The following is a 23,528-nucleotide window of genomic DNA, read 5'->3' on the forward strand; positions in this document are numbered from 1 at the left end:
TTGAATATCTCAGTGGTGACTCCAAGTGCCTTGTTTTGAGTCTGAAAGTAATTTTCCTGTGCTGCATCCTTAAACTGACAGAGTATAAACGTACTCAAATAATTGAGTTCAGGAAATGAATGAAGAAAATGGTGACCTGAAGAACTGAAATATTGAAAGGTACAAAAAAAAGTTGTCAACAGTATTAATAATACTTTTTTCTTTTTTTTTCCTCTTGCAGACCTTCAAGTGCTGACCTTCTTGGTCTATTAAGTTATTATAAACTTTTGCTGCTCTGCGAACATATAAAGATGTCTCGCAGCCCTGATGCTAAGGAAGACCCTGTGGAATGCCCTCTTTGCATGGAGCCTCTGGAAATTGATGACATCAATTTCTTCCCTTGCACCTGTGGCTACCAAATTTGTCGTTTCTGTTGGCATCGTATCCGCACTGATGAGAATGGACTTTGTCCTGCTTGCAGAAAGGTAAATTCCTGGAACAGCGTCTTGTCTTGCATATGTCACAAGACCTCTTGCATTGTGTTGGTACCAAAGACATCCTTTTCATTAAGGGAAACACTCATCTAGTCATAGCCTAGATCAAGGGTGAGGTGTTGGATCTTTCAGATTCTGTCTGCTTATGTGTTGAAGCATAAGTGGCTAGTCTTGGTTTATTAAATTCAGAACTGGATTAATAGGAGAAGCTGTGGATCAGAACCAAAGTGTGCTGATACTGAGGGAACTGCCAAAAATAAAAAAATCTTTTGAGTTGGGGTGCTCATGCATTAACAAAGTCTTTTCAGGAAGAACAGTGAGGATTCCAGGGTTTGCTGAGGGGTTTGCTGAAGGCTAAGGTTTAGCTAAATTGACCGAGCTAGCTGACTGAGGTAAGCTTGTAAAGCACCTGTTTGTTGTGTTTGTGGCACTGGAGCCTTTAATCTGTATTTTAGTCGATACTAAACATGTAAAACTTTTGGAAAAATATCTAGTGGTATAAAACTTTAAAGCATTTAAAAATTTAGACTGAGTCTATATGTCTAGTATTCCGATCTTGTTGCCAAGTGCTTGAAGGTAGTACTTAATTTCTATCTGTGTCTTGATGTCTGGCTGATACTTTGGTTGGCCACAACTGTAAATCTCAGCTTCACTAAGTTGCCTGTTATTTCCTTTGAATTATTTTATCCCTCCTTTTAGTGTTTTGCTTAACTTTCTAATTTTCTTCAATGTTTAATAAATTCTTTCTCAATATCTTCTTGTCTTTAATGACTTCTCTTGATTGTAACTTTCTTGCTTGGCCTTCATCTTCTTGTAATTGCAGCTGCTTATGTCTCCCCTTTTTCCTGATGTTTAATTGTCATCCTGTCCTCAGTTTATGCCTTTGTCTTCCCGTCTCATGATACAACTCACTTTTCAGATCCCAAGTAATCTTACTTGGTCTCACTACCTTTATTCACTGCTGCAGTATTCTTTAAGCACTTCCAGTCATATTTTCTTGCTGTTCTTTTGGGCTTTGGCTACCGTAGAGTTATCACTGCTAACCCGTGTTTGGATGCCTCTGCAAACCTGAAGGCTATCTCACACCAACATATGTTTGTTAAAAAGTTTTGCAAATTTGCTGCGATATTTCAGCTCTATTCTACAAGGAAGATCTACGTGTCATCAGCCAAATATTTCTCCACATGTGATACCTGCTGTAGGTGACACATGCTGTATTAGTAATTTCCACAGTACAAGCAAATTTCTACTCTTCTGGTACAACATGAGATTTCGAATTTCCTTGTTTCTGCAAATTGCTTCATTTACCTGGATTTATTATGCTGATTTATTATGCTATTTTTCACCTGTTTGTTATTGGAAGTTTGTGGAATGTATTTGAAAAATCAAAGAAGCAGCATGATTCACTGCCTCTGGATATCTGAATTCTTTGAAACACGGATACTGCCACAGCTGAACTTTTAAATGTGGAATACTCTGGCATACGATTGGATGTGTGAATACTTTGACAAATTGGATACAGTTTGCTTAGAAAAACTCTATTTCATGTGGAAAGCTGGAATGAGTGCTACTATTGGAGTAAAGCATACAGACCATTCCAGGAGTGACAGGAGACCTCTTCTTTCACCATGAGCTACCATTATGTTCTTGATACGTTCTATATCCACGAAGTGCAAGATATTCTTGAACAGACTTGCAACTATATCACTGGATTGTAAGAAGTTGACTTGAAGGCTGAGGGAGGACACTTCTTTCATGGCATAGACAAAGACATTGTGATGCAGATGCCACCAGGAACTTGGAAATAAATAATTTTGAGCTACAGAGTTGCAACATTAAATAAGCCACCTTTTGAAGTGTGCAGGACAAAGGGAACCAGGTATGTGTATTTGTGTTCTATGTGTCTAAATAGTTCCTGTCTGTGTGTAGTAAGGCTTCTGGGAAAAGATCTGAGCAGTTTTTTATTCATATCTACTGTGATGCATATTGGCTATGGCCACTTAAAATGCTGAAGCACAGAACGTGGCAAAGCAACAAAATTTGAGCAGGAAAGTTTATAGTAGGTACAATGGTTTCAACAGGTATGTCATATTTTTATAACATGCATACCAGTGCAGGATACTTACTGGATGGACTGTGAATAAACATATGTTAAAACAAGGCTGAGTATGTTATTCACAATTACATAATAGAAATCTGCTATTTGTGCCTGTGTTATTGAGCACAATGCAACTTCTCCAGGGATTTGAGCAGTAGTCTATGGAGAGGAGCAATGAACAAGTTCCCAGTCCAAGGATTTTGATTGAAGGGTTTTGGGGGAGATTTTGGACAAGTCTGTGACAAAATAGTTTGGCTATATGCTGTAGTGGCACCTATGCCATTAGTTTGATAGATCTTAACTGTGCATTGCATATATACCATAATTTTGCTAAGCTTCTTTAATGTCTAACTGAAAAGATGTTAGCTTATGTTTTTTTCTACCAAGGAGAAAGTACATCTACATGAACTCTTGCAAAGCTTAACATGTTCATGTGCAGAATGTGTTCATGTGGTTGCAGACAACTGATTTAGTCCGTCTTAAGTTTCCTTGTGTGAATAGCAGTAGTACACAAACATTTGCTTTGTTTTGGTTTATGAATGTAAGGTACTAGTATGAATTAAACTTGAATGCTGGTTGGAAACTGGTACTTCTTAGTGTTAATGTATTAAAAGCTTTCTAAACTTTGTCTGAGTCTTCTGAAATAGACTGGGAAATTGTTTTTATTTGATTCATTAACTACAAAAAATAATTAAAAAAAAGAACTGTCTTGCTTTGAGGTTTTGATACCTTTCAGAATTATAGATGTTAGTCAATTGTAAGATGCTAAGCAAGCCTTCCTGTTTTTCCCAGTCAATTGATTTCTTAACTATGAGTGAAATAGTTGCTAACTACTCAAATTAGAATGAAAACATATGTGTTCAAAAGAGATTTCTGTAACCAAAAGTTGGTTTACATGTCACAGACTTGCTGGTTCTGGTTATAAAGCCAGAGATTTTTATCCTTAAAGTGATATTTCTGTTTTCTTTTCTTTGAAATTCAGTAGCCTAGGTACTGTTTGTGATGTGAATAACACATACCATTTCACTTGCTTTATTAGAGCATAGCACTCTCAGACCTTAGCGTCTGTTGTTGCACTTTTTAAATCCAGCAATAAAAAAGCTCAGCTCTTTGATGTTTCTTAATTGCTTTGCTCTTCCACCAAACAATAGAATTTGATACACAGTTGTTCTGCAGTGTGGCTTTGCCTTTTGCTCCAGTACCTTGACTTAGAGAGCTTTGTTTCTCCTAGCACCTTGTGTTAGAGATGGGGATAAATAGTAAACTGCTACATGTATGACCAAGAAATTAACATGCTTTATGCATGTCTTTGTCTATATTTCTACTACTACTACTGTGTAAAAGGAACACTTCATCTTAATGCACAGTCTCCAAATGCCACTTGTTTCCTCTGGTGCTTTTAATCCCACAACTGAGTAGTTTAGTGCAACAATGGATATTTTGAAATGGATAGGAAATTGCATTTTTTTTTTTTTTGTTCTTGATATAAGTACTATGGTGTATACTATGCATAAACCTTATTGACTTTCTCTGCATTTCTCATTTCAGGACCTACTCGGTAGCAAGGCAACAAGTGGGAAGTATTGGTACATCCATTGTGTGGAAGGAATGTGACCCATCTGGGAATGGCAAAAGCAAAGTGCTTGATAAATCCCAGCTCAGCTTTCAACACTTGGGAAATAGGGAAAAAAGTCTGAAAGAAAATAACTTAAATGACAAGACAAATATAGTCAGGAAGACCGAGAATTCATCAAGGGCCATCTCTGATTAAAGAAATGAGACTTCAGAAGAGACATTGAAACTTTTGCTGAAGTTCTTGTAGGACTACCAGCAACTTGCAGTTAGTGTAAACAAAATCTGGTCACCTTTCACGATGGCACACTTGTTCAGGTGGCCTCTGAGGTTTTTGCTGAAGAGAATTTGCATAGCTTAAGTGGAGGGTGTCAGCTAAACTTAGTCAGTGAATCAGTGATGTTGACATCTCTTAATGTCTTGCATCTGAAAATACATAAATGCTGATAACACTTGATATAGCTACTTTGTTTGAATCTCAAATCCTCTACCAGCTAAGGCATCAGTGGTAGGAGGTTAAACAAGCATTTTGTTCCCAAAATATAAAAAACATGGGCATGTTAGTAGCATTGACACAGAGTAAACAACAGACAGAGTGGTACTATGGGAAACGCCAGCAGTCAATCCACCTTGCTTATCTTTCAGTGATGTTCCAGCAGTCTTCACTGCATGCATCTGTTTGTAGTTGAACCATTATCTGTGTTCATGAACTTCAAAACTGTGGGAAGCACTCACTCTGAAGATGAAATCATTTATTTTCCTGGTTTTAGGCTGACTTTGTCCTTCTTTGAAAAGAAAATGATTTCTAATGCTGAAATGTTTGTGCTGTGCTTACCTACCTTCCCCCCTCTTCAAATGTACAATATCTCTTAATCTGTTACCATGTCACACATGATATATCAATAGGAAAGTCATGTATCATTTCTTACAACTGTTTCTGATTTATTCTTTGGCTTCAAGATGTGCGCACAGATTCATTTACAGGTCCTGCAAGTCAGGGTATCCAACTAGTCATATTCCTTAGAAATGTTAAACATGTCAGAGTGATAAACGTATGAAACATTCAAAATATAATACAGCTTAACTGTACCTAGTGAGAATTTTGATGATTCTGTTGGTCAAACAAGTGCTGTTAGCCATGTGGCAAAACATGCTTGAGCTACCCAGGATGTTTCCTGACTCATGCTCAGGACCTCCAGTAGAAAATAGCTGTACAGAGAAGGAGCATACTGTCTGACTTGCTTCTCGCTTGAGAATATGCTCTGGATGGGGATATACTTGGCAAGAAAGAAGCTAATGAACTTTGGCACTGTTTGCTATAGTTTTCTTGGTGTCAAATTGGTCATGGGTGTTCATCAAGTACATTCTGAAATCTCTGTAAGGTATTCAGTGTTACTTCAAAATAGCATATCTTTTTGAGAAATGGTATGGCTTTGACTGTTCTTCGAGGATAACTTGACTGCTTATTGTGTTTTCAAAAAGTTAAGGACACCTTTAGCTACAGCTAAAGTATCTTAAAAGTTTAAATTCCTTTGTGATGCTAAAAACATGTTCCAGAGAACTCGATGTTCAGCTGTGAGATGCCATCTGCTGAAGTCAACTGCAGCATATTTTTGGTAGATGTCACAAATATGGCATAATGATGCTGAACTTTAAGCTGAAAAATGAACATCAGTTTATTTGAGGATGTACTCAGAAGACTATCAGGGCTGAGCACTTGGTGACTCTTTGAGTAACATCATGCAACTATGAGGAATATATGCTTTTAACCTAAACCTTATTTTCATCTGCCGTTGTAGATTTTTCTTAGGTTATTTAGTATGACAACTAGTTTTATACTCTGTCATTGACAGAGGGCAGTCAGGAAAAAGTTAAATTCATTTTTGTTGGACTTGCACACTGAAACCTTTGGTTATGGTAGTGCAAGCAAAGACCTTAGTTCAATATACTGATGAGCTTGAGCTTAACTTCTTTATCTTAAGTCTTTATCTTAATGCACATCTCGTGTACTCTTCTCATTTTTTTACTTCATCTCAATGTTTAGAAACACTTTTTTTTTGAGATACATTTTTATGTACTTGCTTTTGTGCTTAACATTGCTTTTTATATATGGTGTGAAATGTAACTTTTTAGTCTGAAAAAACTGGGACAGGTAAGGAATATGGGACTGCTTCGAGGACTAATCGGAGCAGAAGATGGTGCACTGTAGTCTGCAAGGCCAGTCTAAAATAGTGCCTTTATAGCAGTGCTCTGTGTGAGTAGAGCAGTCTTTGTAGGTAACTCTTAGGACTCTTGTACTTCTGCTAGATACTTTTGAGATTAAAATCTACACTGTTATGTTTGTGTTCGAGGAGTTATCTGTAGATGATAATCTTGAGGTTAAAAATGCACCTTTGTCCAGAGGAGAGAGACCAAATTTCAAACTGGTACACAGGCATGGCAAGATTATCGTTAAGTCAGTGTGCAGTAACTGTATTGACATCTGTCTCTTCACCAGAAGTTAACCATGTAAAGATTGAGCAGTGTAATGGTGTTACTGTCTTGAATTGGTGGGCCACTGAAACTACATTTGTATTTTATTTTCTTATCTGGCAGATTTAATACACTTAAGCATCCAAATCTGTATCAGACAACTAAATATAAAGTGAATATGCAGTGCATGCTTTCACCCAACTTAGTATGTGCTGTTACTGAAATTTTAACAGGATGTGTTGATGTCATGTTGCAGCTGCTTGTAATGTTACCAAATTGACTAGGCAGCTGGGTTAGAATGTGGCTATTGCCCAAATCAATATTATGTCTATAAATAGGAGAATTACATGAAAGATGCAAGATGTTCACCTTTCCCAAAGGACCGAATATACCTCTATAATGTGAGAGGCTGTAAAAAATCAGATCAGTATAACACAATAAAGAAATTTTTGCATTCAAACATCGGGGTTAATGATTTTCAAATGTATTGTTTCTTATATGGGTTGAGTTTAATGCTATTTGTTATGTTTAGCCTTACCCAGAAGACCCAGCAGTGTACAAACCACTCTCCCAGGAAGAGCTGCAGAGGATAAAAAATGAAAAGAAACAGAAACAAAATGAGAGGAAACAGAAGATATCAGAGAATCGCAAACATTTGGCCAGCGTACGGGTTGTACAGAAGAACCTTGTCTTTGTGGTAGGGCTATCTCAGCGCCTAGCAGATCCAGAGGTAAATGGTTCACACTTGCAAATCTTGCTCTTAACATACTGCCATGAAACATTAGAATACCCTTGTTCTGTCTCCCTGCAGGGTATAAAATGAAGCAGCACTGTAAAGGTTCACTGCTTATGAGGCCCCCTCTTCTTAAGGAAGCTTACTCTGCTCTCTCCTCCAAAATAACTTCAAGTATTTGTCTATGTTTTAGGGAGTACAGATGCTCTGCAATTTTTTTTTTTAATTTTTTTTTTTAAGGAAGTTGTTCTTTGGGTAATAATGAGAGCTTGGTTTTAGGCTAAAAATGTGCTTAAGGATGTTTTAGGTAATCATTTTCCTAGGTTGGATCTGCTGACACTATACAACTGTATCATGCATCACAATTTCTAAAGCAGGAGCTTGGTTGTGTTCCAAAGAACTGATATAAAATATAGCACAAACCTGTAGGGAGAGAAGAGAAAAGCTAATACTTGAAGTATAATATGGAAGGAACATAAGAGTGATGTCCTTAAGAAGCTGAGGGGGAAAAATGAATAAGAGGAAGACCCAGGAAAGAATTGGCTTGCTACTCTGCATCATCAGAAATTTCAGAAAACTGGTTGCGTTTAAAATGTTTATTTACTTCCATCATCAGTCAGCTGCAGGTGGCCAGTGGAATAAGTGCTAATGAGTAAAAGTATCTTGAATTAGAATATGGAGGAAGTGTAATACAGGATAAGATAGATATCTTCAAAATTACTGTGCCAAGTTAAAGTCACATTATTGAACTAAATTGTCTAGGGAAAACTCAGACAGAAGTGGCTGTTTGAGTACTCAGAGAATGGTCTGTAGTTTGGTAGATGGATAAAGAACAAAAGTAAAAAACTGCTTTTAGTGAAGAGGGGGGGAAAGGATAAAAAGGGAAGAGAAAAATCAAAGTTAAAAATGATCTGATGTATACCACTTCAGTATATACTAAAATATAACATATACAAAAATATAGATAGTATATAGTATATACTAAAATATATTTGCAAGCAACTGTCAGCAGTGGCTTGGCACTATTTATTATTGAAAAATGCATTTGATTTCTTTGACCAGATAGAGGATTTGTAAGAGAAATAGTAGTAAATGCAGTTAATTTTTTTTAAACCTCAGATAATTCCATACTGAATACTTGAAATAACTCGAAGTGGATTTATTGGGGTGGTGGTGATGTGCTGTACTAGGTGTGTTGGTAGCAGTATTCTCAACAACATACCAGAAGATAATGTGTACTTACTGAATGTTGCATATAGCACCAAGATAACTTGATTTTCAAGAAACCTAGCCTGAGAGAGATGAGCTAAAAAAATATTCAGTATATTCAATTTTTCTATTTAAGCAGGCAAAAAACTCCTTTGTAAGTAAAGATTGTTTGGAAGGGGAAGTTGACTACTATTTGTCGTTTCTAGAAAGGAATCTGTGGATCCTCTTCTGTTAACTGGGTCTTAGAAAAATTGCAAAGGCTATGCTGTCATATGTTGTTATCAGGAGTATAATCTGCAATATGCTTGAGTAAAGCAGAATTTTCTTTGGGATTGTCAGTCTTTTCTGGAATGATACCTGGAGGATGGATGTGGGATGTTTCAAGAGGGTGTAGGCCAAGTGAAGAGCAGTCAGAAGAGACCAGGGAATGAATGATTGTCTATACAACATGTCCTGTTGTTCTACAGGATGTTCCAACTGTGATGCTGTTAGTTCTTGAAGATGTTGATGCTCCCTTTAGAAGGGAGAGGAGGTAGTTAGGTAGTTAGGATGTTCTTGGATCAGGACAGTTTAACCGCACTATCCAGTGTTAATATGAAGATGGAGCTGAGGAAACAAATCTTAAGTTATAACCTCTCAGGTTATTGTGTAGAGCTGGAAATACCCTTAGCTTATCTAGCTTCGGTCTGAGTAGTCAGTACTTTGGTACCTTCTTCCGTCACAGGAATGGAAAAAGAAAGACTTTTTGTATAAATGTGTCTGATATATTGCCAGTTTGTTTCATTGGCACACCAGGTGACCGTTATTCAGCAGTGTTGTTTAATATGATGATGATATTCCTGCTTTGCACAGGATCCTTAAATGGTGTGTTATTACTAACCGATTCAGGGAAGGGCAAGACAGGAGTATTTTTAGTTCCTTTAGGGCTGTGATATTCACTCATTTGTTTTGGCATGATGTTGATTCTGAAATGTTTTTTCTTGCCCCGGGAATTTTCCTGTATTGTCTTCCTGCACTTAGTCAGGTCTTTAGACAATTTGAGACTATCTTGAGCTAGTTGGTTTACTCTTTTTCTTTTTGGAGTGGGGCAAGTAAGTCAGGATTCAGCATTTTGTACCTAGTAATTAATATAGCTGAATGAAAGTTTAACGTGATTAATTATTTTGAAACTGGAATAAATGTGATTTTTCTTTCCCCTCCCCCCCTCAAATTATAAAATAGATAAATACAGAAATGTTTCATGCAGTATGGGACGTATCTTGCCAGGGTAGGGTTAGGGTGATTGGAGTACTACCGAAGAGTTTTTTAAAATACAGTATAAAATGTGGAATATCCATCATTAAAGTTCTGCAGTATTACCATACTCTGTATTGCAAGTAATCATGTTTTATGTGGGAAAAAAAAATAAATTTAAATCTACATGCTCTCCTCCTCTTTGTAGGAGAGATCTGGTTTTTTGCACAGTTTCACAGAAGACGGGTACTCTGTATGAATTTTAAGTGTATCACTTTAAATTTCTTTTCTTGTAGGTGTTGAAACGACCAGAATATTTTGGGAAGTTTGGTAAAATACACAAAGTTGTCATTAATAACAGCACGTCATATGCAGGCTCACAGGTAAGTCAGAGACCCTTGTGATTTTTTTTTAATTTTTTTAATTCCTTTAGGGAATAACATGGTGTGGAAAGTGAATCCAGGGCCCCCTATTTCTGATTAAGCAGTAGGTTAAAGACTGTTAAAAAAGCCCAAAACCAAACAACATTGCAAGAATCAAATTATTTTAAGTTACTGAGGCATTGTCCAACAAGACTCTCAAAGTTGGATGCAAGATGCCATGTAGAAAGATGGAAAATTGGGAGATGGTGAGAACCTTTTGAAGAAGCAGCAGTATGGCATTTATTCACTAATCTGCATTTTGGGGATAAAATGCCTTTAAGTATTTTTAGAACTTTCAAGCAGTATTTCAATGCATTTCTTCTTTTCTCCATTCTTTATGCCTCACATATGAGTTTTTATGAATTCTACCTTTTTTGCCAGTTTCCTGTTAAAAACATTGAGCCTTGAATATACCAGTTTATGAAATGAGCAGCTGAAAAGGCAACTTAATGATCAGATCTGTCTGGGGAAAGAAAAATAATAAATAGTGTATGTTTTCTTCCTAGGGTCCAAGTGCCAGTGCATATGTAACCTACATCCGGTCAGAAGATGCCCTCAGAGCCATACAGTGCGTCAATAATGTGGTGGTAGACGGCAGAACACTTAAGGTGGAAATGTTTTTACATTCTTTCGTGTATGTTCTAGGACACTAATATCAGTGCACAGTATAAAATTTTATTTGCAGAGATATGCCTGTGTTGCTGAATAAGTGTATTGAATTTTGACCTCTTTTCCTAACACCAATCCCAACGTGGAAGTTCAGTGAGGTTCCAGCAGGCAATGTTTTGGTGCGTTAGCAGATAACTTCTTAAAACAGAGATGCAGATGAGACAGAGATGCACCACCTCTGCATTCTCACAGTGGCTTTTTTGTTGTATAGACTGCTTTTACCAAGCGTTTCTGTAGTCCATATATCACACCTTCAAAAGCTCCCTGAAAAATCGAAGTTTTGTCCTGTTGGTGTCCATGTAAACAGGTATTCAGGCTGACTTGGCGAAATTGGTGGCTATAGAAAATCCAGTTAACATTCATTTCCTGACCCTGCTACTTATTTATCTCCTTATGATTAGGAATGGAAATACTTACTGAGCTCTTATTTTGGCATTTATTTAGATTGGATGAAAATAAAAATGCATACTAGTTATCTAATCCTCAAGTATATAGATTTCTTACAAATGGACTTCTTATTCCATCTCTGTCAGAAGTACATTAAGATGGAATTCCAGATCTTGGGGTGACAATTTTTTTTTTTTTTTGGAATACAGCTTTTTTTAACTTACATGGTAAAAGGCATTCTTAACCTCCAGTGTTTAAGTAATGATTTTTTTTCCTTTAGGCATCGTTAGGTACAACAAAATATTGCAGTTATTTTCTAAAAAATATGCAGTGTCCAAAACCAGACTGCATGTATCTACATGAACTAGGTGATGAAGCAGCCAGTTTCACAAAAGAAGAAATGCAGGTAAGTCTAATGAATGGGAAACACATGAAACATGGCATGTATGTCTTACTGTCAGTGGTTTAATCTGTGTAGTGTAGCCATTTGCTGAATGTTATGGCAGAAATTAATTTTGAAATCCAAAAGGTGATTATCCAGTTGCATATTGGAAGAGAGCAGTTAGTTCAATTTTTTGGTTGCATGTTGCTTTTAAAGTCTGAAAAGTACGATGAGTATTCATGAGGCAAAAAGGTGGAGATAAAAATCTTAGCCAAGAATTCGAGTAACCTTGCGTTAGCTACTTGCCCTTTTTTCACACCAGTACAAGGTAATATGTTATTTCAGATCTTTGTGAAAGAAGTTAGTGCAGATCTGGGTTTTGCTGTAGCATTTGTGTGTGTGAACAGTTACAATGGATTGACTCTTGTACTGTGATGGACCACGCTCTCTGAATTTGGGTATCCTTTTTACTCTGTGAAGTGTATAGAAACCATTTGCAAATGAAACATTGAGGGTAACTGTAATAACATCCAAATAATGATACTGGGATTCTTTTTATTATCGCAACATCAAAATGCTTATTGTCTGGGGTAGGGAACCGAGTACATGGATAGATTTACTGTCTCAAAAGCAGTGCATTCTGAGGCCTTTTGGGTGTCTCCATCTTTGAGCTTTTAAACTCAATCTCAAGCATGCCAGCCTTGCATTTGTGCTGTAATTTTTGCACATAGTCTGTCCATGAAGCAAGGAGTTCCCACCCCTAGTGCCAGCCTAAATGTTGTTCTAGTAGAATTTATTTGATGTGTTAGGCTGATGTAAGCCAGAGAATAAGGAAGAATGTTCATATCTGTTAAACACTTAGCAGTTATTTATGAGGACTTCAGCTACATTTTCATAAATTAAAAAAACTACCTTGCCAGTTCAGATTAATAGTCCCTATGGTATATATTTTGTTGCAGTCAATTGCAATAGAAGGTAAAATTCAAGGACAAGTTGCAAATTAGGCCACCTTCCCTGTTTGTTTCCCTGTATTTCTCCCACCACCTAGATCTGTTATGTTATACATGTTTGAGGGTGTTTTCCTGTCTAGGCTTTTTAGTTTTTTATAGAGCTGTCAGACATGAATTTGTTTAATCCATTTTGAACCTGATACTGTCAACCCTATAGACTTTTATGGCAGCAAGCCCCAGTTCACCAGCTGTTTTGTAAAGTGCCTTCTTTTGCCTGTGTTAAACTGCTATCCAGTTAGTTTTGTCAAGTTTCCCTTAATATTAACGCAGTAACCTCAATATCTCTTTTCTGAGCTGTAACAGCCAGTTCACAGATCAGTAGAGGGCTAGTATGGTTTAGACTGCCTCTCCCTTCATGTGTTACCTGACACATTTATAAAGGCAATTAAGTAATGCAAAAAATGTGAAATATTAGGTGTACCAGTAGTGTGAGAACTTTGAAATCAATACTGAAGAAATGATAGATAATAACTTGCATGTGTCAGACTTAAGATTCAGAAGACCTGACCATAAATCTTGGCACTTGTTTCCTTTGCTAAAGGACATCTTGTAGTATCTGGAAACTGTAGATAAAAGCTGTTGACAACTTCACTTTCACTGTTCTATTTTGCATTGATTGAACTCATAACAATACTTAACTTGCAAGTAATAATTCCTAGGTTTGAGTGTCATAACAACCTACAAAAAACATGAATGCTCATCTTGAATTTGTTTCAGATGTCACTTTAAATGTGGGCATAGATCTTCCTAGTTTTGTTTTATATATTTAGCCCCAGAATATAATCTGCAAACTAGACTGAAAAATACTCTCTTCCTTGCCTAATTCTAATATTCTAGAGTTGGATTGGTCCTCCTCAATTTCTGAAAGCAAGAAATTGTTCTCAATCGATTCAAAGAATATTTCAATTTTTCAGTTATTAAAAAGAATGATTTATTAGTTATTGCTTAGAATATACTGTTTGTCACATCACAGTTAACACTCAGACCACCTCAGCTGTTTTATTAAGCTGATAAAAAAAATTAATTCTGTTTCAGAAGAAATTTTGGCTTAAGAGGAACTCTTCATTCCTTCCCATCCTCTGAAAAGCTTGGTAGGGTTGATATATCAAATGCAGACTGCCTTGGAGATATAGCTGTTTGTGAATTTTAAGGTATATTGTGAAGCTCTTAATTAGAACTGAGTATCAAGTTCTAATAAGGTTGTAGCTATTTTTCTTCTTTAGAAGTCTCAGAAATCATAAATTGGTAGGTGCATCCAAATGATTTCTAGACAAGCTTTAGATTTGTTGAGATCACATCTGTGCTGAGAATGAGAAGCACTGTTTTGAGTTTGACAGGAGTGACCTGTTGAGTTGTGAAAGCTAGATTATTAAGCTTTGGGATGTATATATGTATATTGTATATAAAAATATTATAACTATAAAAATATATATTAAACCAGTATTTATTCATTGTGAGTTTTTCTATTTTCCTAGGCGGGTAAGCACCAGGAATATGAACAGAAACTACTGCAAGAATTATACAAACTAAACCCCAACTTTCTCCAGTTATCTACGGGTACAGTTGACAAGAACAAGAACAAAGTGACAGCACTGCAGAGGTATGATGCGTAAGTACTGATGATGGACTAACTGGCCATGCTTGCTTTCTGGTTATTTGAAAGAAAACTTTCTTATTCCTATTGCATTCCCTAAGTTGCCTGCTCTTTTTGGTACTTATTATGTGATAAACTCTGATACAGATTTTCTTTGTGGAGGGACATATTGTGGTTTAGGAATGGTATTCTCCAGTTCAGTGTTCCCACTGAAACTACTCCAAACCCATGCACCACTGTCACTTCCCCCTGTCCTCCTGCCCCCTCCCCTTTGGCAGGCTGGAGAGGAGAATTGGAGGCACAAAAGGTGATGATCACAGGTTGAGATAAGAACAATTTACTGGAAACAGCAATGAAATAAGACAACCAACAGTAACAGCAACAATACTGATGAGAGGGTACAATCATAGAATCAACCGGGTTGGAAGAGACCTTCGAGATCATCAAGTCCAACCCTTGATCCAACACCGCCGTGGTTACTAGACCATGGCACTAAGTGCCACATCCAGTCTCATCTTAAAAATCTCCAGGGACTGTGAGTCCACCACTTCCCTGGGCAGCCCATTCCAATGTCCAATTGCTCTCTGTAAAAAATGTCTTCCTAATATCCAACTTAAACCTCCCCTGGCAGAGCGTAAGACCATCTTGTCTTAAGAAAGAGGCAAACAATTCACAAGTGATTGCTCACCCTGCAGAAAACCCCAAGAGTACTTGACCACTCCCACCATGCAATGTGACCCAGAAGGGACTCCATCCCTATCTCTGGAAAATGAGGTGGTATAAAATAATCTCCAGGTCCTGACCATGCCCCCTCCTGGCTACTGCAAACATTAACTCTGTCCTGGCTGGAACCAGAACACATGCACCACTTTCTTCTAATATAAAGTGAGTGTGAGGCTTCCTTAGGGAAGATGTGTTTCTGCTGTGTACATTTGGATCAGTAGTTCAGAAAAAGATAATCTTATTCTGAAAAAAGATCTCGTGTTTTCTATTTGCAAAAGTGCATAATATTTGCGAAAGACCAGATGTCTTCTTTCTTGGTATGGTGTCGTTATGAACGCAGTCTGTACTCTCATAACTGGGACACCTTGTAGTCTTGATTTGTGTTTTATACATCATGATTTGTAGTGCAGTCCATATATTTTTTCACTATGTTTTAATTGCACATATCACTTATTATGGCTTGGTAATATAATGTTCCATTGAAGTAGTTTGTTCAGTAAGTTATGAAAAGATTTCTGTCCATATGAGGATATAGTCACACAAAGATAAATGGAAGTCTAAGGTCACTAGACCTTAATTATTCCTTCAAATGTCATATTTAAGACAAAGAAATAAAAACTGTTGACAGTTTCCTCCACTCCTTCTTGTACTGTTTTTATGGAGATGAAAATCAAAGGAGATGGGCAGAGTGGAATGTGATTGCACCTGATATGCACCTTGGCCTTGTAATCAGAGTTTATGCTGTGTAGCAGTTTATCCACTGCTGATTTTTTCAGACAGTAGTTTGCCAATGCATAGCAGCCTAAGCAAGAAAATGGGTACTGGATCTAAAATGTTACCAGTGGAGCTTGAATAAATTCTGAGAACTGGTGTACATCCTAGATGGTGTACTAGGATTATCATCTTTAACTTCTGAAGGAAGTGTCATATGCTCTTTGACTGCAAGTGGTCAGGACTTCCAGTTGGATCTTTTTTCTTAAGGACAGTGCCACTTCATATTTCTTGGACACTGGTTCAGTTTTGACTTGGAAGGTGAAGTGCAGCAAATAAAGCAAATACACCAGTTCTTGCATTTGGGTATTGATTATTTTATGCTCAAAGTCTGAAATAATTTTAATATGAAACCTCATTAGATCCCAGCAAAACAAATTATACCATCTAGGGAAGAATGCTCTATGTGGAGCTGAAGCAAACTTTTAAACCTTTGGGGAGCAATTAGGAGTTGGAACTTGGCCAGTCTGTGGTGCTAACATTTAGCACTTAAGGGAAAAAATGGCATGTTACTCTAAAGGCATCAAGTGGTCTGGAGTTAATTTCTCTTGTCACTGAGCAGCAGCATCACAACATGGACTCTGTTCTTTGATAATGGCTAGACACCACGTTTAGGGTTGCAAAGTGAATTTCTTGCAGCTGGGATTTTGACATGTTTCTTCAAGTCCCATCCCGTCAGTACAAAATGTAGCTTTTGAACTGGTTGTTCTCTTTCACAGCTTTCTACCCTACTGGGTTCTTGTTTTTGTTTGATTCGTTGATATGATATTAATATTTCTGGCAGTTTGTCAGAGTCTCTGACAAATCTGTGGTTGTTCTTATGTTTCTGGGGTACAGGATTTGATTCATTCTGGAATTGAACAGAAATTGAGTTCTAAGTAGCAGATGTTTAATTATAAATATCCAGTAGTGGAAAACAGCTTCTTAAACACTGATAAGTTTTTCTGCAGTCGTCTTCTATTTTGAAAAGTCCTGTTTGCAGACCTTTTCTTTCTGCTAAAGGCAACTGTTGAAATCACCCAGTACCACTTTGTCTACGCTTCTCTTGGTATGTCATGTGATAATCATAGTGATTGTGTTCTCTTTCAATTGGAGATATATTCTACGTTTAAAACAGATCAAGCTTTTTTTGTTTTCCTGATGACATTTTCCTAAAGAACTGAAATTAAAGCTTTCTTATGCCGCAAGTCAAAGCACTTGTTAAGCACCTGCTGGTCTTTTAGAGAGCAGCCCTTGAGAGGCATGTAACTTTGAACTTAACCAAAACAAAAAAACCCACATGCACAAAACCCCATACCAAAACATAAACCGATTTCTTTGCCTTTCTCCTTGGATGCAAAACTGACTTCTAACTGACATTTTAAAGTTAGTTTTAGTATAGAGATGGCTATATGCATTTATGCACTGCACTGGACCTAAATTTGCATATTTAAAATAAATCTGTTAATGGATTGAAACTCCTGATATATCTAGATTACAGCTCACCTTTGTATGGGTGAGAATACTAAATTATTGACATTGCGCTTCTGATGTCTTCATTCCTTGATGTTCTATATCTGATCAGCTTGATATCTCTTAGTCCAAATGTGTACAAAGCCAAGATGAGATCTGTACCTCAGGTCAAGGCTCTTATCTGTGTACATATTTTATAGGTACATAAGAAAAGATGGACTCAGAAGAGCAAATCTTACATACTAACTGAGATTTGAGGGTCGCTACTACTACTAATTTTATCTGAATAGGAGTAGGAAACACTTATGTTGCTATAAGCAGCTACAGGAATTTCCAGATTCTGATATTGAAATTACAAAGTTGACCCAAAGATGTGGAGTCAATATTAGACCATGTAGTAAGAACATACTAATAAAGGGCAGCATTAGGAGGGGCATATATGTTATAAAAATTTTTTTGTGAAAGCTTCATCCTTAGGCAGCACTTGGACACTAAAACCAGCTCCTAATTAAACAAATGAAAAGCTAAAGTTAATATAAAAACTTAAGAACACAAAAGCAGATCTCTTATAATAAAATTGCAGGGTTAGCAGATAACACTGTATTTGAATGCATTCAGTTATGGATTATATTCCATCTTGCTTCAATTTGTATGGAATATAACAATTTTCAGCAAGACTTGGACTTGGAGTCCTCTCTTGAACTTCTTTCAGTTCTGTTGTGCACTCTGAAATGAACTTTATTTTTACTTTATAAAAAGAAAGTAATTATGGCTTTAAGCTGGAAATGAAGGGAACAGTAACATGAATGAACAGTGTGGTGGTCTGACTGGTCTCATGGTCTGTTAGCAAAGCTGTGGAGTCTTGTGTAGATGTAAAACATAAACTTCGTCTGTTGGGGCCAGGCTTGATAGGGCCTGGAATATAAAATGTATCCGAAAAGAAAGATTTAGCTTGTGACTTACAGAACTTAAAAATACTTCAGGGCAAAGCAAGTAATTCCAAATGAAGTATGCAGAGGTCTGGACACTTGAACTGTTGATGGCTTTTTTTTAATTTTTATTTTAATATTTTTTCTCTCCTCCAAATGGACAAGTTTGGACTTCAGCATTGGCAGAGCAGCTGTCTATTCAGCAAAGAAAGCAGAATTCCCTCTGGTTTTCTCTCTACCCTACCTATCCCACTAATTATTTTTTTAAAATTTAAAATCTGAGAAATAATATCCAGATAAATCTATTCTTATAGATTGTCTGGCACAAGGATTTATTTCCCCAGTGTTTACAATTTTTAAAACACTTTCTTCATAACTTGAACTCTTTTTTTTTTTTTTTTTTTTTTATTTTTTTATTTTACTCTTGCCTTTTTCCAGACCCAACAATAATAACAAAGATGCCTGGCCATCATTACAGAGTTCAAGTAAATCAGCCAACGGTTTAACAATGGAACACAGGAAAACGCCTCCCATATTAGAAAATGGCACAGACCCAGAACACATGACTCCAGATGGTGCAGACTCAGATTTCGGGTAATTGTGCTGCCTTTTATACTTCAGATAGCTTACTTTCTCTCTCACTGATTGGTGTGGAGGGAATGATTCTTCAGTCTCTCTCTGCTTGGAGACTGGATTCAAATCCTGATCAGGTCACAAAAAGCTGTGCTTAGCATAGCCCATGTCAAAAAGACTGATTGGCAGATTGTGCAGGAGAGCCCTAAAATGAAGTTAGTAAGTGATGTTGCAGGTGAGGGCTGAGTGGAATGGAATAACCAGGGGTTCAACAGCTTGTACAGCTGCATGGTCCCAGTCAGAGCTGATCCCTTCATTTTTTTCTATGCAGAAGCTTCCACAAAAGTAACACACTATTCGCTGTACATCAGGAGGCTTGTCACTTGGAAAAGCTTCAATAGAGGGGAGTTAAATGTTAGGGCTGAATATCTGTCATATCCTTACAGTGATGTGTTCCAGAAACACAACTACAGAGGTAAGGGTTCCCCAATTACCACTCAGCTACAGAACAACAGGGCAACAAATTCAACTGAGGCTGCTTTGTGTAGAGGAAGTAATTCTTCTGCTTTCAGTAAGCTCTTACTGCCAGCCAACATATTTTTTCTTCTTTGGTGCCCTCCTTGAATAGAACTAGTGTCCTCTTCTATCCTAAGCATCACTTGCAGTTCCAATCTTAGTCTGTAGTCGTGCTGTTTTGTTTTTTATGGACCCTTGAGGTAATACGGATTAGGCTCATTCAGAGGTTGGATGGGAAGGCAACAAGGTAAACCCTAATATTTCAAGGGATGGTGTTTCTGATTAGGTAGCCGATCTTCATTTTAAATCAATGTTGAACCAATCAATTAACATTGAGAGTGTTGTTGAAAGTGGTACCTTCTTGTTAGGCTTGATGGTAGTCCTGTTGAGGAGTGATCAGAGAGCCTGTGGTTGCTTCTCAGCGATATACAGCTTCCTTTTTTTCCTGAAAATAATGTGTTAACTGTAAGTAAAATTATTGTAGCAGGTTTCCTGAGGGCTGGAAGCCTGTCTTGCAACTAAAGGCTCCTTAGGCAGGTTCAAGTATAATAAACACTTCCACCATTTAGATTGTCATTAAAAGTTGTCTCACCACATAGCTTTTGAAAACTGCAGCATTGTGACTTTGCTAGGTGTAGGAAAAGAATTTGACTGGAATATCAGCTCTACAATCAGAATTTATTGTATAATGAAGAGTCTACAGCAAATGTTTTTGCTTTATTCAGAAATTACCAACCAGCAGTTTGTTTCAAATAGAAGAACTTTATTCATGCTGTTGGATCACTGAATAGAAAGTATTTGTAAATCTTCACTGGAGAAATGCTCGTTTGCAAGGATATTCTTTGGATTTTTCTTTTATAGTCATAAATACTCCAGCTTCATTTGTCTATTAGAGGTAGACTCAGTCTTTTTCGCAAAAAAAATTGTGGGTAGATTACTCTTACACAGTTTGTTTAGAATGAAGAGGTAGTTCTGCTGGGTTTCGACTAGTCATTTTGGGATGAGGGGAACAAATATGAGGGGAAGCAATCTTACGAATTGTTGGCCTCACTATATGGCTGTATGCAGTAGCTGAACTTTCCAGCAGTAAGGGGAAAACCAGATGTATGTAAAATCTGAAGTCTGCACCCAGTTAAGAAAAATTGTTACATATATTTGTCTTGTACTAACACATCATGGCTGTAATTTGACTTGTATCCCATTGTGGCCTCTTAATGGAACTGAAATTAATGTTCTTCTGGTCCTTGTTTATAGGATCTGCATATTGGTCTGCACAGCCTGATGCTTGTGCATCATCTCTTACGGGTAGATAAAAATGAGAGTACCTTGAAGTTGTAAAGCTAAGATTTTAGTGTGAACTTGAACTAATGCCATTTCATTAGTGTGCTATTTACATAAATAAGGCAATTCACAGATGCCTGTCAGTATCTTGAATCCTGAGATGTGCCATATCAACCAAGTCATGGTAATCTGCAGTGAATAGCTTTCTGAGGTTGTTTTTTCCTGTGTCTTATATTCTCTTTACTTTGGGCAGTTCTTTATGCTATGTCTTTTTTCCATTCTGTCATCTAAAAACTCAGTTTTCTTACCTTGGAACTAATTTCTGCTAGTCAAAAGCATAAAGGCTGTTGCCACCAGGACTAGTTAATTTAATGTTTAATCTCTCCCCAGATTTATTTAGGACTTGCATGGGAACTGAAAACTTGCATATTTGGGAAAATAAATCTTCCCAAGTTTCTCTCCAATAGTATCATAGATGGAACGGACTATTACAAAATAACTGCCATAGCAGTAGAGTCCTGGGTTTTTGTATGGCATAGAGTTGCTGTGAACATGTTCAGAACTTTTCTTTTGTTCCTTTAAGCTGTCAACAAGCAGAGTGGAGAGTGGTGGAAAGAAGTATTACAGTATATGACAAATGATTGGAATGCTTATGATTAAAAAAACAGTCTCATAAAAAATAAGTGTATTCTTTTCCTTCTTAATTCCTACTTATTAATTTTGCTGTGTTTTTGTTTTAAGGCTTGTCTTCGACTGTGAAAGCAAATGTTGATATTCATGTTAAATACTTGAGTGTCTTATTGTCTTTTTCCCCTCCCACTTTTGCAGCCCTATCGATAAACCTTCAGATTCTCTCAGTATAGGAAATGGTGACAGCTCTCAGCAGGTAAGACATAAAGATAAATGCTGTGAAAGTAACAATTGGGTTTGAGGACTTGGTGCACTTTGTAGTTGGAGAACCAAGTACTTTCTGAAGTATATCATAATTTTAAACAAAATTTAAAAATGCAATTGCAAAATTGATTTTTGTTTGACCTTGTGCTGAGCTATATAGCTAACGTAATTGTGGCCAAAAACTTTGAGGAAATTTTTCATCTGAATTAGTGAAGAATATTTTATATATAACACTCATCCTAATTGCTTGTCTTCCTCTCTTGCCTGTAGATAACAAACAGTGACACACCTTCACCACCTCCTGGTTTAACAAAACCCAATCCAGTTATACCCATCAGTTCATCTAATCACAGTGCACGGTCTCCTTTTGAAGGGGCTGTAACAGAATCACAGTCACTCTTCTCTGACAACTTCCGGCACCCTAATCCCATCCCTAGTGGGCTTCCTCCATTCCCCAGCTCTCCACAGACTTCAAGTGACTGGCCCACAGCACCAGAACCACAGAGCCTCTTCACATCAGGTATGTACACAGGTTATATGGCTGGCTATTGCTTGCTTTTGCAGCTGAGGTTTAAAACTGTGCAGAACCTAAAACTCTGGGACTTGCTCCATACTGTGTTTTCACCCTCCACAAATGGTTAAAATTTGCCACTTAACTACAAATGAATTGCACTGACCTAAGGGTTGCTTCTAAAAGAATCTTTACAGACCTTTCAAACTGTATGACTAAATTACTAGACTGCTTATTTTAGTTTATTTTAGCAACATACCTGTCTAAATAATAGGATGTGACATGTATGCTTTAGTATTTAATGTTAAAGGTTTTTATTGAGAGTTAAGAAAATACAGGGTTTAGTATATATCGGTCTGATAATCTGTAATTCTGATACCAGAAGCTGTTCTGTAGAATTCAGAATTTTCTTTAGTATCCTGTATAGTTACCTCAAGGTGCCTAATCTTTCTCTTTCTGAAGTGATATTCTATAAATTCAAAAAAGATAAAAATATGGTTAATTGCATCAACTGAAAAATACCTGTATTTTCCAGGTACTTTGCTATGAAATACCACATCATATGAATGAAACATGGGTTTAGGTGTATTTATATAGTCTTGGGAATGGTTACCAGTATTTAAGAGCTTACAAATTATATATCTGAGGGAATTGTTAGAAAATTAAATGAAACATTATCAGTAAAAAATAGAATGTAAATGTTACCTTATGACAGAGTTGGTTTACTTAGTGATTAGTCATCTTTTGATGTTTATCTTGCTTCTGGATGTCATAATTTGTTTGTAAGCAATATTTTTTTTTTTATTATCTGTTTGTAAACAATATTATTACCAAGGGAATTACTTGCTGCTAAAATACTTTTGTGAGGATTAAGTAGCAATGAGAGACAATTTGCAGGTAGTAGAGATCGTAATTAATATAAAATGATGGTTGCTATTTAAATAAGAATGCAGAGGACAAGTTTTTGTCGATCAAGCAACTCTTTATTGTCATGGATTTTAGAGTAAGAATAGAAGTGTAAATTTCTTTTCTAAGAGAGGATACTGAACCTACTTAAAGCAGTAGACCAGGTCCCTACCAGCAGAGGGAGTTAATGTTGCGAGTGATACTACCCTTGTACTTAGCTTGCTTGACCACAGTTTTGAGGAAAAATACTGTGAAAGTAGACCCAGCATTCACTGAACCTGAATAAGAAAATTAAGAGTGTCAGGAAATGAAGTATTAGTTGAAAATGCAGGCAATTTCTGATAACCCTTTTTTTTTTTTTTTTTGCAACACTCTCAAAATATTTAACGGTATCTTGTAATGTAGTTCCTTATTTTTTTTGTTTTATCAATATCTCTGCTCAAGAATTTGGCTTGTTTTCTTCATAATGATAGAGAGTAGGGAATTTTTTTGTGGATTTGTTTTGGTTTGGTTTTGGTTTGGTTTTTTTAAACCACTTCTTTTGAGGAGGAACATCTCCTGCCCACCTTTCTTGCTCAGCTTTCATACTGAAAGCAAAATACTTAACTGAATAACAGCCTTATTTAAACTCTGCTTGTTCACACTTTCATGAATTAATATGGGTGAAAAGAAGGTTCTAAGTGAGTGTATATTGGTGACTTTCTATTTGGTTTTATTA

At 36.7% G+C, this 23,528-nt stretch overlaps 1 protein-coding gene across 4 annotated transcripts in view; it reads left to right on the top strand.

Annotated features, from left to right (window-relative positions):
* Window positions 1-23,528, top strand: part of CNOT4 (CCR4-NOT transcription complex subunit 4) — an 80,331-nt gene that overhangs the window by 37,578 nt on the left and 19,225 nt on the right. For 2 of the 4 annotated variants that reach the window (XM_051784269.1, XM_051784271.1), the window contains exons 2-9: window positions 221-464; window positions 7,148-7,345; window positions 10,087-10,173; window positions 10,719-10,820; window positions 11,549-11,674; window positions 14,136-14,269; window positions 21,328-21,385; window positions 21,664-21,913. In XM_051784269.1, the coding sequence (XP_051640229.1) occupies window positions 291-464; window positions 7,148-7,345; window positions 10,087-10,173; window positions 10,719-10,820; window positions 11,549-11,674; window positions 14,136-14,269; window positions 21,328-21,385; window positions 21,664-21,913 (1,129 nt within the window). In that variant the 5' untranslated portion in view covers window positions 221-290. The remainder of the gene's footprint in view (window positions 1-220; window positions 465-7,147; window positions 7,346-10,086; window positions 10,174-10,718; window positions 10,821-11,548; window positions 11,675-14,135; window positions 14,270-21,327; window positions 21,386-21,663; window positions 21,914-23,528) is intronic. The other 2 variants (XM_051784270.1, XM_051784272.1) reach the window with 1 other exon arrangement.

The sequence above is a fragment of the Manacus candei genome, unplaced genomic scaffold (genome assembly GCF_025592945.1).
Source record: "Manacus candei isolate 608988 ecotype Guabito, Panama unplaced genomic scaffold, ASM2559294v1 h1tg000018l, whole genome shotgun sequence".
NCBI lineage: Eukaryota > Metazoa > Chordata > Aves > Passeriformes > Pipridae > Manacus > Manacus candei.